The 14033-nt window shown below is 36.2% G+C and overlaps 1 protein-coding gene across 3 annotated transcripts in view; it reads right to left on the bottom strand.

Annotated features, from left to right (window-relative positions):
- Positions 1-13226, bottom strand: part of GSK3B (glycogen synthase kinase 3 beta) — a 210944-nt gene extending 197718 nt beyond the window's left edge. Inside the window, exon 1 of one of the 3 annotated variants that reach the window (XM_059391873.1) lies at positions 13029-13226. In XM_059391873.1, coding sequence (XP_059247856.1) covers positions 13029-13116 — 88 coding nt within the window. In that variant the 5' untranslated portion in view covers positions 13117-13226. The remainder of the gene's footprint in view (positions 1-13028) is intronic. The other 2 variants (XM_059391871.1, XM_059391872.1) reach the window with 2 other exon arrangements.
- Positions 13227-14033: the final 807 nt, after the last annotated feature.

The raw sequence follows: 14033 nt of genomic DNA, 5'->3' as shown, positions 1-14033 counted from the left end.
ACCCTGGGACCTGAGTTGAAGGCAGAGGCTTAACCCACTGAGCCACCCAGGCGCCCCACTCCTTCACTTTTAAATAAAAATTTGTATTTAGGGGCAACTGGGTGGCTCAGTTGGTTAAGTGTCTGACCTGAGCCTTCTGCTCAGATCATGATCCCAGCCTCCTGGGATCAGGCCAGAGTCAGGCTCCCTACTCAGCTGAATGTGGCTTCTCCTTTTGTCCCTCCCCCGGCTCATGTGCACATGCTCTCGCTCTATCAAATAAATAAAATCTTTTTAAAAAATTCATACCTAACTCTATAATTTCTTTTATCAAAACTTAAATGTTCCTAGAAATAACAGTGATAGTTTGGTGACCTGGAAACTCTATACCATGTAACAACCATGCATAGTATACACATAAATAACCATAACAAATTGCTTTCAACTCAAACATGTATTAAGTGGCCCAATATAAAAGGCACTGTGCTCCATATTGCAGGAAATACAAACAGAAGTATAATACTCTCTTTGCTATACTCCTTTTGCCTAAAATCCCCTAGGGTGAGACAAAACAAGTTAACCAGAATGCAAGGCAGAATATAAGAAGGGTGACAGAGAGTGCTACAGGAATTACAAGCAAGTGAATTTCATGCCTTGGGGTAAGGCATGGATGGGAGGAGTTAAGTGGCTGAAGTGGCCTTTGAGACTCTGAAAGCTGGGTAGGTCTTTGAAACAGCAAAGAATATTTAGATTAATAAGATTCCATCTGGGTCAGGACAATCATGGCAATGACAACATTTAAAAACCTATCAAAAAGAATTCACTACACATTTAAACAGTTGTGCTAAAATATGGGAAAAAATCATTACCTCCTATAGGAAGCACCTTTCTGAAGAACATAAATCTCTCAACCTCCTTCATGTGGTATTAAATTTCAAAATTAACTAAAGACATGACTGAAAACAAAACAAAGCAGTTAAGATATATCAATAAAGTATTTTTAAACCACATATATCTTAACTGTTCCTTGAAAATACACTATGATTAGGGTACCTCGGTGGCTCAGTGGGTTAAAGCTCTGCCTTCGGCTCAGGTCATAATCCCAGGGTCCTAGGATCGAGCCCTGCATCCGGGCTCTCTGCTCGGCAGGGAACCTGCTTCCTCATCTCTCTCTGTCTGCCTCTCTGCCTACTTATGATCTGTCTGTCAAATAAATAAATAAAATCTTAAAAAAAAAAAAAAAAGAAAATACACTATAATTAAACAGATTGAAAAGAGAATTTCATGATAACATAATTCCTAGACAAAATTCTATGCCTACACTGTCCAACAGGATAATCAGTAGCAACATGTGGCTACTGAGCTCTTAGAACATGGCTACTCCAAATTAGGATATACTATAAGTGTAAAATACCCACCATGCTGTGAAGAGTTAGTACCAAAAAAAAAAAAAAAAAAAAAAAAAATGTAATATATCTCATTAGTAAATTTTATATTGATTACATATTGAAGTAATATTGGATATACTAGATTTAAAAAAATATTATTAAAAGTAAGTTCACCTGTATTTATTTACTCTTTTTAATGTGGATCCTAGAAAATTTTATACTACATATGTGACTCACATTTGTGGCTAACACTATATTTCTATTGAATAGCTCTGTTTTAAACAAATATTTATATGATTATTGTTCAGATTTCTGTATTTGTTTCAGCCTATTGCTTCATGTTGGCATGGTAATCACTTGATCATAATGATACAAAGTAACCTCCCAAACATCTATGCCTCAGTGTCTAGACTCTGAAAAGATGAGACACATGCCAAAAAAGTGTGTGAGCTTAACTACTCTTTTGGAGCAAATGTGTAAAAAAACAACCAACAAACAACTTTTCTAGATACATTTACCGAGCAGTTAATTTTTTGGGTGCTGCTGGCTGATGTCATGAGATTATGTTAAGATAAGTAGTAGGTGACACAAAGACATGGGATCCAGGGAAACAGGAGTGGACCCTGAAGAGCAATGAAGTCAAGATGACAGCTATACAATGGGGCCTGGAGAACCACCTAGCCAGATCTCAGTAGTAAGATGAGGACTCCAGGAAAAAGACACTCCTGGAAAACAAGAGTAGTGGAGCAGATCTAGAGAATCCTTGCTAAAATTTGAGGTGTAGAAAAATCAAGATTATGATCACTGCAAACAGTACCAGAAAAAAGAAAATGGAAACAATAAACTGTAAAAAAAAAAATAAAAAAATTAAAAGCAAAGGAAATGTGATTGCCACTTAGGAAATAGTTTGATAGTTCCTTGAAATATTTAACAGTTAGCATACAACCTAGCAATTTCACTCCTAGGTATATATCCAAAAGATAAGAAAATATATGCCCACACAAAAACCTGTTCACAATTATTCATAGCAGTATTATTTATATTAGCCAAAACGTAGCTAACAATCCAAATGCCTATCATTTGGAAGAAACAATTGATGGCAATTCCATACAATGGAATATTGTTCAAAAATAAAAAGGAATGAAGTACTGATAAATGCTACAACAGAGATGGACATAGAAGATATTATATGAAATAAAAGAAGCCAGTCATAAAAGCCACATATTGTATGATTCCATTCATATGAAATGTTGAGGATAGGCAAATCCATAGAAACAGAAAGTAGTTTGGTAGTTACCAAGAGCTGGGAGGAAGAAGCATGTGGGGAATGACCACCACTGGATACCATACAAAAATGTGCTAGTATTAGTTGATAGTTGCACAATTCTGTAGACATACTAAAAACCACTGTACACTTAAAATGAATAAACTTTATGGTATGTGAATGATATCTCAATAAAGCCATTTTTATATTTTTTTAAGATTTTATTTATTTGAGAGAGAGAGAGTGAGAGAAAACATGAGACAGGAGAAGGTCAGAGGGAGAAGCAGACTCCCCTTGGAGCTGGGAACTTGATGTGGGTGGGACTCAGTCCGGTACTCTGGGATCATGACCCAAGCTGATGGCAGTTGCTTAACCAACTGAGCCACCCAGGCGCCCAATAAAGCCATTTTTAAAAGGGTATGTGATCATTGCACACTACCTGTTTCTGCTAAGAATACTGCTCAGTGTCTAGACACTGAGTGTTACTCATTTGAATAATTTTAAAAATTATTTAGCTAAAAGTAGTTGCATAATTATATTAGCATGCTAGCAAAAGTGCAATAAGGATGAGAATAAATGTCTATCATAATAAGAAAATAATAAACAATATCAAAAAGTAATTCTAACAAATAGGTAAAAGTATATGAAATAAAAATATGACAAAAACTGATAGAGAAAAACAGCTGTCATAGTTAAAGAGTACCTACGGGAAATAGGAGAAAGAGAAGAGTGGCTTCCATGAAGACTTTCTTTAAACCATATGAATGTACTATTTTATAAAAATAAAAATTTCTTTTTTAAAAAAGACTAAGGAGTGCTTGGTTTAGAAGCAGAATGAAACCGTGCGCTCTTAAAGAGGTAAAAGGCACAGGCTTCATTGACACTGACGCACTCTGCGCCTCTGATCTCTCAAGAGAACAGGTTTTTTTCATCTAAGATGTTAGAAAAATGGAAAATTAAAGGAAAAAATGAATTTTCCTTTGTGTTTTTCTTTACCATGACAAATAACTACTTCCAGCAAGAATGATAATACCTTCTCAATGCTATGGATCATTTCTCAAATACACAGAGTAGAAGATATTTTAAATATGCTAAGTGTTCACTGGTTGTGACTATTAGCATTTTACCTCTTATTGCCAAGAGAATCACCTTCTCATCTTTGTACTTACTCCCCATCTAACTCACATTCAGTAAAATAAGGGTTTAGAAACTTAGGATAATGGAAAACATCCGCAATTTTCTAGAATTATTGTTTTAAATTGTGTTTTAATTCTAACACTCTTATGCTAAAGCTGTGTTAAGTATGTATAGAAAAAATATAATTCCATAATAGCAATAACATGTAAAGAATCAGAGTATCTACAGAAGGATTCTTAAGACACAGGGATGCTGTCTCCAAGAAAGGGAACTGGTAGTTTAAAAGCAGGAGCAAGACAAAGATAAAAACCGTGAAAATTTTGAATCACATGAGTAAATTCCATTTTTTAAAGCAAAATATGTAAATAAGAATAGCATGTAATTGTCTATCATACAGCATCCAATTAGTAATATTGTGGTTATTGCTGTAATTATACAAATCTGATATATGTATACAATTAGGTACTATTGCTGAAACCCTTCCAACTCAAAGCTTCCCCCTTCCCTTCAGAGTTTAATAAGCGGAGTGTGAAAACTGAAATTCCAATGGGGAACTGCAGCTAATACACCTGCAATACTGGCAGTCTGATGCCAGGCATTTACACCAGCACCACAAATTCTTCAGATGCTGCCTCTACAGACTTAAAAATATAGGAGTAGGAATTTGACTCAGCTCAGTAACTTCAACACATGTCATGAAGAAAGTGGTTAATCAATTAAAAAGAATTAACTGGAGTGCCTGGGTAGCTCACTCGGTTGAGCATCCGACTCTTATTTTAGCACAAGTGATGATCTCAGGGTTCTGAGTGGGACTCCATCTAGAGCCTACCTAAGATTCTCTCTCTCCCTCTGCCCCTTCCCCTACTTGTGAGCACATGTGCTCTCTAAAAAAAAATTTTAAAATAAATAAAAAATTAAAATTAAAAAATAAAAGCAGCTTTAAAAAAGAATTAACTGACCTTATAGAATTAGGGGAAATAAAAGGAGTCCATTTTTTTAAGATAGATTACCCTTCCTTGGAAAGAAATCTACAACACCCAACATTTTTTAGTATTATTAGCCAGTGAAGCCCCTAAGAATTTCTTAGACTTCCAAAAGAAGATTGGGGTGCCATGGCTGTCCTTTATCTTCAGATCAACAATCAAGATACCCATCTTTTCAAATTCTCATTAACAGGTCTTAAGTGTGGTTGGTAAAGTTACTAATAGCTAATCATAATTCATGAAAAAGCTTAAGTAACACCATGCAGTGCCTTCTAAGTATTCAAAAAACAGAAGATATGAGTAGGTTAAAATTCAAACAGCAACTTCAAAGTACCACAAAAGAAAAAAAAAAGACAACAAATCTTAAATCAGATAAAATGCTACCGCTGAATAATAAACATTTCTGGGCTAGCATACTAAAAACTTTAGTAACCTTTATCCATATCACTGAAATGCAAATAGAGTTGGTCAATGGGACAGTGATGACCATTACTCTTCCTTATCACTTCAGTGACCAAAAAATTAGAGAATGTTTGATGTAATGAGAAGTTATTACAGAACCCCAGGTATCCTCTTGTCCTTTTAAGAGATATAATTTAAATTTCTCTAGGTCAACATTTTGAACAATTATCAGTGATTTCCCCCCCTCCCCGAGCTTATAAGTCTACACTAAATAATCCCAATATGCTTGCTTGTCCTTTTTTTTTTTTTTGGAGATGTAATGCTTAATATCAGTATCCATTCATTTCCTTCTAACTTGCAGTTTTAAAAAATAAGATAACTGAATGAATTACAACCATGTGTTAAATAATAATAAAGAGTTGTAGTAAAATCCTAAAAACAAACATATGAACAAAGTGTTTGCAAAATTCGTCCAGGGATTTCAGATATTCAGGAGTCTTTTTGCTTTGCTTCCTGATTGTCAAACGCCAACCCATTCCAACAAAGATGATATTCCAAAGAACCCAATTCCACACTGACGCAGAGCTGTTCTTCTTTAAAAAACAACAATAACTGAATTCTCAGTTATAACAAATGTCCAACAGACACTTGACTAATTGTACATACATAAAATCACAAAACCATACACACATAAAAACACACACACACATATATACACTCATGAAGTTTGCTGTCAAATACTAAAAGGAGGAAGAGAACACTGAGAACACTCCACAACCTATAGGAAGAGACAGAATTAATAATCCTTAATAATAGCTTATTTGGAGAATCACAGTCTAATATTACCTGAAAATATAAACACACCAGATTTACACATGAAAAATCAGTACTTTTCAATTAAAACAAAAACTCTCTGAACATTAAAAAAAAATCCATATATCACTTTTCTTTTTTGGCTGGCATAATCCTTAATATTTCCATTTTCATGGTTGTCTTAGAAAGTTTTCCTGAAATCATAAGAGAACTGACCATTTTTTTCAATATAACTGTGAATACTTAATACTATATTTGCTGATAGACATGCCTGAAACTAACTGCAAAAGCAGTATTAATGAAATTAGTGAAAGTCTTACACACACATTAATTATCAATGAAAGACTATCCTAAAAGTAAAAGGCACTTTAGCTTATCCCTGGAATCCAAGTATCTCTATAACATATACGATATGGAAAAAGAGCTGTAGACTCAAAATGCCTGGGTTTAAATTCTAGCAAAGCAACTTTCTTTCCAAGTAATCTTGGGATAAATTGTTTCATCTCTCTGTATTTTATTTACCTAATCTATAAAGTGGGGATAATAGTATTAGCTAGTTTGTAGAGTTGGTGTAATTATTACACTAAAATGTGCATATAAAGAATTTGGCAGAATGCTTATTTAGAACACAGTAAACATTCAATAGACATATCACATATCAATCACATCAGTATTTGTGGCCACTTTCTGTTAAAGTAACCTATTCATTTTTAGCTTCAAAAGCCTAGGATTTCACATGATAAAATTAAGGATAATGAAAAAGAGTTTTAATGTCAGTGCTTAGTACCAGTGTTACTAATATTCGTGCCAGCCTACCCACCTCTCTAACTTTAAAGCATGTATGTTCAATCCTATGCCTGTAAGTTCATTTAAGTTTCACCACCATCCAAAATACAAATTTCTAGAAAAACAGTTCCTCTTCCATCAGAAATGTTTACTTTTTATTATTAAATTGATTTCAAAGGACAATCAAGAAATTAATGACTCTAGAATACATTGAAAAGAGAACATTTTAAGGGATTCATATTTTATGACATTGTTGGCCATAGCACCCTGGAGAAAAAAGGAAAACTTGATCTGGCAGAACTGAGAAACAAAAAAATACATCATTGCCTCAATCTGATCAAATCAGAATGCTTCTAAGAAAATTACCCAATACAAAAATGTAAGATTCAACTACCTACAAAAATTTAACTTGCATACCCTTTAAATGTAGACTTTGTCCCTAAAACATAAGCAAAAGTGGGCAGGGGGATTGTAAACTGAGAATCCAAATTTACAGAGTTTTATCTTTATACCAGACCAAGCACATTACAGATACAGTATTTATTTAAATAATTTTCAATGTTCATTATGTGCTGGGTATTAACTTTGAAAAACAGAAAACTCAGTAATAAACAGAATAGAATAAATGTCCCTTTTTAATTTATGTCCTTTATCAATTTAATGATAAAAACGTTTGGGAAAACTATTAAATTGTTCTCCTTTAACTCTACTGTCAGTTTTTCCTTGTACTACTCACATAGGTCTTTATATGAATATATATTTCCACATTACATTCAACAATTTCAAAGACAATTTACATAACCAAGGAAGATTTGTACAATCTAAGATAGAAGCAAAGACTGCAACCTCTACTCCAAAGTCAATAAACAATAAAAATACCTCTAGTCTTGAAATCACATAAGAGTACCTTTCCATTACATCCCCTGCCCCCCAAAAATGCTAGGAAATGATGCAAATTTTCCAACAAATTCATCTACTTAGAGTGATTATGTTTTTAGAACAGTATCTGGGAAATCAGATTGGTCTTCTTAGTACCAGCATATACTCCAGTCACATACATACATACACGTGCTGTCCCTCCATTCTCCATTGCAGGGTGGAGCATAACAAGAGACACCACAGACTTACAGTCTGCCCATCCCCATTCTTATCCCACAATCCCATGAGTCTTATTAAAAAGTATGAAACTGTGGCATCAGGTCAGCATGGGTCTGTTTCACAGCATTCTCCATATATAAAACACACAAAAACAGCTTTTCAAGTCTCAGAATCTGCTACTGACATTTAAAAAACTCTGACTTCACCAGCTTTGGTGTCTCTCCGAAACAGTATCTCACACCTGCAACTGAAGTCCAAAACAAGGAGCAGATGGCACGGAGTGCAAGAACTGATTTTCATATGAACTACACCAGTGAAATGAATGTCACCTCATTTACTCAATGCCATTCCCAATCAGCCATAAATCGATTTGTGAATCTCTCGGCTCACTTGAAGTTTTGTCCTAGCTCCTATTCCTTTCACAATTAGCACTCTACAGATGTATACAACAAGAGAGCGTGCAATTCTTTTACACAAGTATTAGTGTTTTAACAACTCTGGAAAGGTCTGGTTGGGAAAGGAATGAAAACTTAATGAAAGTAAGGTTTTCAGTCTCACACACGAGCTCCCATCCACATAAACATGGATGATCTAGAAATTGACTAAATTCTAATAACCTAATTTTTAGATTTCACAAGGAGATTGAACTCCCTGAAGAACAGAATAACTCTAAGTTGCCACGTAGCTTTTGGTTTTAATACAAGATGACTAAATACTGCACAAAAATATGCAACTGCTATTAATTATCCTCTCTTCACTAAAAAAACTGATGTAAAAAGTTTTATATGAGGAAATAAATGATACTCACTGATTTACTCTCCTCTTTTTAAATCTTCTATTTAAAAATTAAACCTAGCCAATTGGCTAAAATTTGCCAACAGTATACCAAAAGGATTTTTAACTAATTATTTTTTTAAGATTTTATTTATTTGCTTGACAGAGAGAGAAAACACAAGTAGGGGGAGTGGGAGAGAGGGAGAAGCAGGCTTTCTGCTGAGCAGGGAGCCCAACGCGGGGTGGATCCCAGGGTCCTAGAATCAGGACCCAAGCCAAAGGCAGACGCTTAACAACTGAGCCACCCAGGTGCCCCTATTATTAATATTTTAACCAAAATCACCACAGGAAGTCCTTTACCTTCTCTTTTTTGAGTAGTAGTACACAATTCTACAGAAGGAACTGTACAGCTCCTAACATTTAGACACTTAAAGACACTTGCGTCTGAATGCAAACCAAAAAGAAACATTGGTTTCACCATAGTAAGTAAAAAGTAATATTTGAAATACACAATTTAGATACATGATTTAAACTTGGGATGAATACAGGGCACCTGGGTGGCACAGTCTGTTAAATGTTGACTCTTGGTTTGGGCTCAGGGTTGTGAGATCAAGCCCCACTTCGGACTCTGCGCTCAGCGTGGAGTCTGCTTCAGTTTCTCTTCTTCCCCTCCTGCTTATGCTCCCCCTCTCTCTAAATAAATACATCTTTAAAATACATAAGTAAACAAACTTGGGATGAATACTTAACCAAAAAGGCAAAAAATATGTTATAAAATCAACTTATAATTTCTGCTGGAGCCTTCACAAACCAAATAAAGGAGGCTATTATTATTATTATCATTATTTTAAGTGCAAAGTTTAACAAAGAATAATAATTATTTATGAAAAACAGGTTTTAAATGTACCAAAAGATTAAATTAAAGGCTATTTAAAATACCTAGTTTTGGGGCGGCCTGGATGGTTCAGCTGATTAAGCATCTGCCTTCCATTCAGGTCATGATTCTAGGGTCCTGGGACTGAGCCCCATAATGGGCACCCTACTCAGTGAGAAGCCTGCTTCTCCCTCTCCCTCGGCTTGCAGCTCCCCTTGCTTGTACTCTCTTTCCATCTCTCTTTCTGTCAAATAAATAAAATCTTTAAAAAATAAAATATCTAAAGTTTTTATATCACAAAAAATATTAGTCAAATATTTTTAGTCCAAAAAATATTTCCACTGCTTTTCGATAAATTACCATGGAATTATTATAACTAGGGGTCAAGGGTGAGGTTTTTGAATCTACATAAAAAATTACTTTCTTTTTTAAGACATTATTTAATAGCATTTAAATAAAAACCATTGTTTACTGCTCCCCCAAATAAATCCAACATTCTTAGGTGAAGAAAAATTAGAAACTCTGCAATTAATAAACTGTAAAGTTAAATATCACTGCCAGTAACCACGTGCTCTCTGCTGAACGAACTTTAAGGGAACCTACTGTATATTAAATTTTTAAAAAGCGAACTCCTCTACCTTCTCATCTCAGCACTTTCTCAACTTTCCCATTACAATCAACAATATAACTCGGCCGTCAAGTCTTCCAGACCAACAACATCAGAAGTTATTTTTAACTCCTGACTCCCTCCCAAATATTCCCCTTCGATCCAATCTGAAGTCCTGCCAGTTCGTCATTCATGCTATCTCTCAAATGTGTTACTTTCATACCATTTTCACATTTTATTTTATATTTCCTCATGTTCACAACATACCCTATTTCTCTGAAAGGGCTCTAATGTTTACTGTAATCCATTAAATCAGCTGTCCAAATCACCTTCAAATAAACATCTTGTTCACCAACCTACAGTAAATCCCAATCTCTATTGAATCACAACCAACCTCTTACAAGTCCCTTCTGCTCTCCGTCAACTATGGTTAACACATTTTCCAAACTCTCTCTCTTCTTATTTTCCAACTTAGGCCCCTTTAACTCAGATTTACCAACTTGCTTGGTAAGTACAAAAATCATCTACCTGCCACACAAAAATCACCATCTCTGTGCCTCTGTCCATTCCTTCCACCTAGAATCCTTTATGCTTCTCTATCAATTCAAACGGCTGTCTCCTTTAACACCTGTCTTAAAACACATTTCTGCAGGAAGTCCTTCCTCTCCAATCCAGAGGCCTCACTCCTGTAATCTTCATCCCTCTGAACAAAGCATTCTCTTTGTATTTATAATCTTGCAGTCATCATGATACTGTTCATATTTCGTCCCATAACCTGCCTCTACGACTAAATGATAAGCTTTTGAGGCCAAAGACTTTAATTTATGTATCTCTATTTTGAACAGGGGTCCCTTAGAACAGTAGCACTGAAACAAATGTTTAATGATATCCTTTTTCTTCTAAAATGTACTAAATTTCTACTAAAATGTAAGTCAAAGTTGTTAAAAACACAAAATTTGCATTGAACTCCAATTTTTTAAATGTTATGATCTATATAAGAAAAGAAAATTAAACACTTTAGCCTATGCACTTTACAAGAGTTACTCCAACCTCAGTCAACAAACCACATTACCAAGAATTAAGAAGTCATTTTCAAAAAAAACCTCGGAAACAAAATTAAAAGTCCAAAAACTTAATATTATAAGCTATTCCATTTTGCTCTCTGAAATTGATCTAATAAAATAATTACCTAAAATTGATTTCAAGTGGTTTTAAACTATATTACCAAGATGAAAAACATACAAACACTTCAGTACCACAAGAGGCTCTTAAGTAGCTATTATAAGATTTGCCTCATCATAGCTGAAAATTACCCCAGAATTTTAAAATATTCCTTTCAAATGACCCCATGAAGTGCTTAGAAAGCTTGCCTCTCCTCTGAAAAATGCATCATCAGCTGCCTTCTTCACATACCCAGCATTCTGTACTAGTCACAAAAATAAATAATGAATAAATAACTTTTAAAACTGATCTGCTATTCAGCTACTACCTTAGACTACCCTGTTTCAGGCAAGTCCAAATGCCAAAATAAATTGAAATTCTGGGCTCAATTAAAAATGATAATTTTAGGTTGCTTAAGCATATAATCAACTTCACATCACAGCATGTATATATTTTTTAAAAATCTCAGTTTTTCAGTTCTCTCCTAGGCAACAGTTTTTCTTTGCCCTCACTATGCCCCTTTCTCCAGGAATAAGGAAACAATGTAGATATTTTTGTCAAATTCTGGAAGTATGGTTTAAATAAACTGTCACTAAATACCTATCTACAAATAGAGATACTCTGGAACAGTAGATGCTTAGTATACCAAACACAGACTATTTAGCACAAATCTGGGACAAAAGTACAGTCTAGCAACAACCCTGAACACAAGCTCAAATATCCCTATTATACTCAGGACTACAGCCTTCTGCAAAGCCTGTGACAGAAAGGTCTAAATCCATAATGTAATAACTAAACCCATAGTTTTACCTAAATGTGGGAGGAAACCAATGCAAGAGTATTTTAAATAGTCCTAAGAAGGGACGTTTGACTTCTAGATAATTTAACAAACGCTGAATGCCATGGCACCCCAAAACTGAACTTAATGATGAGTCAGTGACAATTAACATTCAACTTAGTATCTGGCAACATGACAATACAAACCTCAATCAAAACTTGAACCTACTTCCAAGTTACCTTTTGATTAAACATAAATTATATAGTGGTAAATTGGTAATGTCAAAACGGGAAGGTTAAGAGATCACATTAAAACGTGTGCAATTAAAACAATGCCTGTAGCGATGCTACTGGGTCTCTACCAGCTCCCACAGACCCTTTCTAAAGGGAGAACTCAAGCCTCGCCTCCAAACGTGAATGCTAGGTACTAAGCAAGTTCATCTCTGAATTAAGACCAAATACTCTGTAGTCACACAAACAAGAAACAAATGTTAGGAGACTGACATTTAGTCTTTCTAGCAAGTATACAGAACTATGACAACCCCTAAGACCTGAGCTAAATAAAATAACCCTCATTCCAAAAGACAAATACACTGTAAATGTACGTAAGGATTGAATAGTCCTCCAAATTCGAAAGGATGAGCAAGAAAATACTTTCATCACTATTTCAACATGGAAATACTCAAGCACTTGATAAAGCTGACTACCAAGAGCACAAAAAGTATAAGAAAAGAAGCAACTTTCAAATCAAATCATCCAAGTAAAAAGCATATTCTCTCAATTCAAGGTTAATGAGACAGGGGGAAGTGGTATGGGAATAGAGAGGGAGCTGCCTCATCCTTGACTGAAGACAGGTTTTTGCCCTTTTCCACTACCTCTTGATTATTATTAGCAGAAGATCTAATATTTTAAGATCCTGGTTAGTAAAGGCTTTGTATTTTAAGGGTGAGGTGGAGAAGGGGTGTAAAATAAAATCAATACTCACTGCTAACTTTCATGCTGCCAAAAGCTGAAGGCTGCTGCACTGGCTTGCAGCTCTCCGCAAAGGAGGTGGTTCTGGGCCGCCCTGACATGATCACTCTTTTTCCGAATCACCCTCTTTTCCTTCCTTCCTTTTCTTCCTTTTGTTTTATGCTGGGGTGTTAGGTTAATGATAAATGCAGCATTAAGTTGTCCCAAAAGAAGATTTAAAAAAAAAAAAAAAAAAAAAAGACTTCGTCTTCTTGGCTTTTCACTCCTTTCTGTACAGCTATTTAAAAAAAAAAAAAACCAAGCGATGTATTTCTCCTTCAAGACAGATCAGTATGGATATTTAACATATAGATGATTTGGGGCTGGGAAAAAAATACAGTTCTTTCCCCTCCCTTTCCTTGGAAAGGAAAAAGGGAGGGGGGAGTCTTAAAAATATATATATCACGTGAAACGGGGGCAAATACTTGATTGAAAATAAGTACTCTGAATATTATATTTTCCTCGGGGATTTTTTTTCCGAGTCAATGAAGAAGGAAAGCGGCGGAAGGATCACGAGTCTCACGCTTGAAAAGAAGGGGGGATGGGAAAGAGGGAGGGAGAGGGAGGGGGTGGCTCGGAGATGCGACGGGAAACGCTGCGGCTCCGGCAGCGGCGGGATCCGGCGGGCAGACGGCGGGGGCCCGGCGAACTGGAAGGCGGCGGAGTAGCGAGTCAGTCAAAGGCGGGCGGTGGCGGCGGCTCCTCTTCTCATTGCGCCAGGAGCAGCTGCAGGCGGCGGCTGGATCCAGCGGCCATGGCGGCGGCTGTGGCGGAGGCAGCTCCCTTCAGACCCCAGGCAGCGGATCCTCGACTGCTCCCCATACGCCGGGGACATGGGAACCCGGCAACCGCTTCCGTCCCCTGGGGCCCCCTCCCCCGTCCGCGGCACCAGCGCGGCCGCTCTCCCGCCCCTCGCCTCTGCTCGGTGCCCGCTCAGGAAGTCTCCGCGCTTTGCCCCCAGCCCGGAGCCCTGTCAGCG

Source organism: Mustela nigripes, chromosome 2 (assembly GCF_022355385.1).
Source record: "Mustela nigripes isolate SB6536 chromosome 2, MUSNIG.SB6536, whole genome shotgun sequence".
Lineage (NCBI taxonomy): Eukaryota > Metazoa > Chordata > Mammalia > Carnivora > Mustelidae > Mustela > Mustela nigripes.
This window is presented reverse-complemented; position numbering and strand designations above follow the sequence as displayed.